This window comes from Galeopterus variegatus, unplaced genomic scaffold, assembly GCF_000696425.1.
Source record: "Galeopterus variegatus unplaced genomic scaffold, G_variegatus-3.0.2 Scaffold1274, whole genome shotgun sequence".
In the NCBI taxonomy this organism is placed as follows: domain Eukaryota; kingdom Metazoa; phylum Chordata; class Mammalia; order Dermoptera; family Cynocephalidae; genus Galeopterus; species Galeopterus variegatus.
The window spans coordinates 386,301-390,928 of NW_007727385.1; the positions used below are offsets into that span (position 1 = coordinate 386,301).

General features: G+C 60.4%; 1 protein-coding gene across 1 annotated transcript; it reads left to right on the forward strand.

Annotated features, from left to right (window-relative positions):
- The first annotated feature begins 259 nt into the window (after positions 1-259).
- Positions 260-2,591, forward strand: CLEC11A (C-type lectin domain family 11, member A). The gene is made up of 4 exons (XM_008576023.1): positions 260-561; positions 788-986; positions 1,284-1,475; positions 2,059-2,591. Exons 1-4 carry the CDS (start codon positions 415-417, stop codon positions 2,502-2,504), a joined length of 984 nt encoding a protein of 327 aa, XP_008574245.1. The 5' UTR covers positions 260-414; the 3' UTR covers positions 2,505-2,591.
- The last annotated feature ends 2,037 nt before the right edge of the window (positions 2,592-4,628 follow it).

Here is a 4,628-nt window from a genome sequence, read left to right on the forward strand (position 1 = left end):
CTTTTGGCCACGGCAGAAGGAAAGAGCAGGGCGGAAGAGAGCTCTGGAAAGTGGGAAGAGGAGGGTGCGGGGGGGGGGGGGGGGGGGAGGGGGGGGGGGGGGGGGGGGGGGGGGGGGGGGGTGTAGATCCAAGGCGGGATCCAGGCTTTGGAACGTTGGAGGTTTCCGGCCACAGAGGCAGGGCCTCCGGGGAGCCAAGAGGGGCGGAGAGAGACACACAGAAGAACAGAAGAGACCAACAGACAGAGACAGGAGTCTGGAGGAGACAGACAGGAAGAGAGAAGCTGGGAGAGACTGGACCAGGGTCTATTGATCTGCACACAGGGCAGGGGCACTGGCCAGTTCCCAGAGAACCCCTCCCCACCCCCCCGACAGCCTGATATTTTTGATCTTGGGTGTTGAGAGCCCAGCCTGATGCAGGCAGCGTGGCTCTTTGGGGCCCTGGTGGTCCCCCAGCTCTTAGGCTTTGGCCACGGGGCTAGGGGAGCTGAGAGGGAGTGGGAGGGAGTCTGGGGAGGAGCCCAGGAGGAGGAGCGAGAGAGGGAGGCACTGATGCTGAAGGTGAGCATGGAGTTTTGGAATCTGTGGAGGAACTGTGTACTTGGGAAGGAGTATTCCAGGGTTAGGGAAATGGGCAGGGGAATAGGCTCAGAGGATGGTGGTGAGGGGTTCAGAGGAAGGACTCTGGCGTCAGAGTGAGCTTAAAGTTGGAGAGGGGAGGGTGGGGCATCTGGGGTGGCAGGTTGGGGCTGACTGGTTGGCCCTGACCATTCCTCTCCTGCCCCAGCATTTGCAGGAGGCCCCAGGGCTGCCAGCTGGGAGGGGCGATGAAAATCCTTCCAGAAGTCCCGAAGGCAATGGGGCCTGGGGGACCGAAGAGGGTCAGGAGGAGGAAGAGGAGGAGGAAGTGGAGGAGGAAGCAACGCCAACCCCTTCCTCCAGCCCCAGCCCCTCTCCCACTCCCGAGGACACTGTCACTTATATCCGTGAGTAACCAGAGAGATACGTCCTGCCCTCAGACCTCCGCAGTCACTTTCACAGTTCACTGTCTGTTGGCCTTTCAGTTGCCCACTACCCAGCCCAGAGCTCCCACACCCTCAGGAGTCCAGGGTCCCCGGCATCCCCTCCCAAGAGCCTGGGTCACTGTACCCTACCTTACAGGAGACCCGGATTCCCCCCCAATCCCGCCCTCAGGAGCTCTAGGTTCCCATCTCCCCAGGACCTCGGGTCCCCCAGCTGCGCCCTCAGGCTCCCCCTCCAGCGCTCGTTCTTTCCGCCCGCAGTGGGCCGCCTGGCCGGCCTGGACGCAGGCCTGCACCAGCTGCACGTCCGTCTGCACGCGTTGGATACCCGCATGGTCGAGCTGACCCGGGGGCTGCGGCAGCTACGGGAGACAGCGTACGACACTCGCGACGCCGTGCAAACCCTGCAGGAAGCGCAGGCCCGCGCTGAGCGCGAGCACGGCCGCTTGGAGGGTGAGTCCGCGCCTCGCGCGGCTGGGAAAATGGGACGATCCGGGACAGGTGGGGGACCGGTGACAGGAAGGGACCCCAAGAGGCCTGAAGAGAAGTGGGGGCCCTGGGTGTCAGGGGCGAGAGGGTCCCCAGAGAATTGGGGTGTGTTGGCAGATAGCGGGGTAGAGTGGCTGGCGGGGTGAATGCGGGGAGCGGGGCGGGCGGTGGGAGAGACCCTCCTCCCTCTCCCAGCCGCGCTTACAGGGCTTGGCCAGCACCACGCCCCCTACAGTCCCGCCCCAAGAATTTGGCCCCGCCCCAAGCGTGTTGGCAGATAGCGGGGTGGGGTGGCTGGCGGGGTGAAGGCGGGGAGCGGGGCGGGCGGTGGGAGAGACCCTCCTCCCTCTCCCAGCCGCGCTTACAGGGCTTGGCCAGCACCACGCCCCCTACAGTCCCGCCCCAAGAATTTGGCCCCGCCCCAAGCGTCCCTGACTCTCCGCCTCATTGCTCCTCCTCCCAGCCCGCCCCGGAAGCCCTGGCCCCGCCTTCTCTCAGCCCCCTAACGCCCTGGCCCCGCCTCCTTCTCGCCCCGCCCCGTCCGCAGGCTGCCTGAAGGGGCTGCGCCTCGGCCACAAGTGCTTTCTGCTCTCGCGCGACTTCGAGGCGCAGGCGGCGGCGCAGGCGCGGTGCGCGGTGCGGGGCGGGAGCCTGGCGCAGCCGGCAGACCGCCAGCAGATGGAGGCGCTCACCCGCTACCTGCGCGCGGCGCTCGCGCCCTACAACTGGCCGGTGTGGCTGGGCGTGCACGACCGGCGCGCCGAGGGCCTCTACCTCTTCGAGAACGGCCAGCGCGTGTCCTTCTTCGCCTGGCACCGCGCACCCCGCCCCGAGCCCGGCGTCACATCCAGCGCCGCGCCGCACCCACTCAGCCCCAACCAGCCCAACGGCGGCGCGCTCGAGAACTGTGTGGCACAGGCCTCGGACGACGGCTCCTGGTGGGACCACGACTGCGAGCGGCGCCTCTACTACGTGTGCGAGTTCCCTTTCTAGCGGGGCCGGTCCCCGCCTCTCTGCTCCGTCGGGTCACTCGGCCTTTGCATTCGCCGCGTACCGTTCCGAGAAGGCCCTTCCCTCCCTGCTGGTGGATGGAGGTGTGTCCCCACCCCCAACCCCGCCGGGCGCTCCCGGGAGGGCTGTTGCAGGATCGGGACCCCCTTCCGTGCCCGTGCCTTTCCTTGAAGTGGCGGGTACCAGCTAGGTCCGGCGCCAGTAAAGCTTTGTAGTATCTGACTTGAGAGGTAATGTAGGCACTTTTGGCCTTTATCTCGCCACGGGGGAAGCCGGGAAGGGCCAGATTTTGGCCTTCGGGTGCCTTTCCTGTGCTGCTTTACAGGTAGTATTTAAGTCCCAGAATCAGAGTGATGGAGAACACGTGTGCATATGTACATGTGATCATCCGCTCCTGCTTACACATGCCCAGAGTACACACGTGCACATGCCTGTATCCCCATCGTGCCCCCTCTCGTGGCCGTGGCGACCCAGGGCCTGTCAACCATTATCCGAGGCCTTGGCCCTTGGGCCTGGTCAAAGATATCTGGGAAACAGAAGAGCTAAAGGCTCTGACAAGTCCTGCAGAAAGAGCCTGTTTAACTTTGCTTAACTAGTGTGTCTCAGAATTATTTTTTCAGATGGTACTGTTTCATGTAATATCAGGCCTTGACCTGAGGTGAGAGACAATCCTTACTACATTTCCCCTTCTCCACCTCCAGGGACAAATTAAGGACTCACCCAACTGAGAATCTCAGGCTTCCTTCCAATGCTCTCCTTCCTGTTTGTGAGGCCAGGAGCCATTCCTTCCCCTCTCTGAGCCCGTTTCTTCATCTGAACATGGACTGCTTCCCTACTTTATATGACTTGGGATGTTTATGTGAGGCCAGGAAAATGTGCATTTGGGAAGTGGTTGGAGACTTTCCTCCCTTACCGTTTTTCATACCTTTATTCCCTGGGAGCAGGGAAGACACCCAGGAGTCACCAGCCTGGGCCTCAGCATTGTGGACAGCACTATTTGGGGAAGGCTCTTCTTTTGGAATCACCTCAGTGCCTCCCCCAATGTTGGTATCACAGGCCTGACCCTGACATCATCATGGAGCCCAGAAATGGGGATGTGACCCTGTCCATCCTTACATCTCTGCCCCCCCTTCTCCCTCAGCCAGGGCACCACCTGCCTAAAGTGTCACCATTGGATCTACTCATGGGAGGAACAAGCCACTCCTGTCATCACCCAAAGAGGAGAGTGAGACATTTAGGAGACATCCTTTAGGAGACATTTCTCAGCCCCAATGTCCTATAGGAAGTATAGCATGGGTTTGTGGCCTGGAGTCAGGAAGAATTCAGGTGACCGATGACCTTGCTCAAAATTCTTCCCACTCTGAGCTTCAGTTTCCTGGGATGGAGCTGGGCAGCAGGATGTCTTATAGCCAACCAGAGGGCAGATTAGGCAGACATTGATGTGTACCTGCTATGTCCCAGAGGTCCCTGCTCTTGCAGAGCTTCTACTCTAGGAAGTATGTGAGTGAGACAGTACAATGGATACCTGCCTGGGTTCTGGAACCAGATCTCAGCCACTTACCTACTGGACAAACTTCAGTGAGATGTAACCTTGCTGTGCCTCAGTGTCCACATCCAAACAATGAGGATAATAATATCTACCTTCTTGAATAGTGCCAGAGTTCTTTGCAATACCCAGATCTGACCACCACTTGGCCAATTAAACCTCATCTTCACCTCTGCATGACCTCTCCTGACACTGTGCCTTTGCATATGCAGGGTGAACACCCACTGCCAAGAATTGGCTAACGTATTACCCCAAACAAACACCAGGCTTTCTCCCCGACCCCATGGGGATAAGGGGCCCCTTTGGTATCCCCAAACCTGGCTCCTCTCCCAGCTCAGCCCTGATCAGCCAGTCTGGGGGACTCTCTGGGCAGAGGCAGGAAGCAGGACTAGGTATGACTAATTCTGTGTCCCCAGCATTGCCTGGCTCATGGGAGCCCTTTGAATGAAGATGCCTGTGTAGAATCACGTTGGGGACCCTGAGATGAATCTGATCTCTGCTTCTTTTTCTTCCTGGCCTCCCCCAGGCTGGGTTAGGCACCTCTTCTGGTTTCCCAAAGG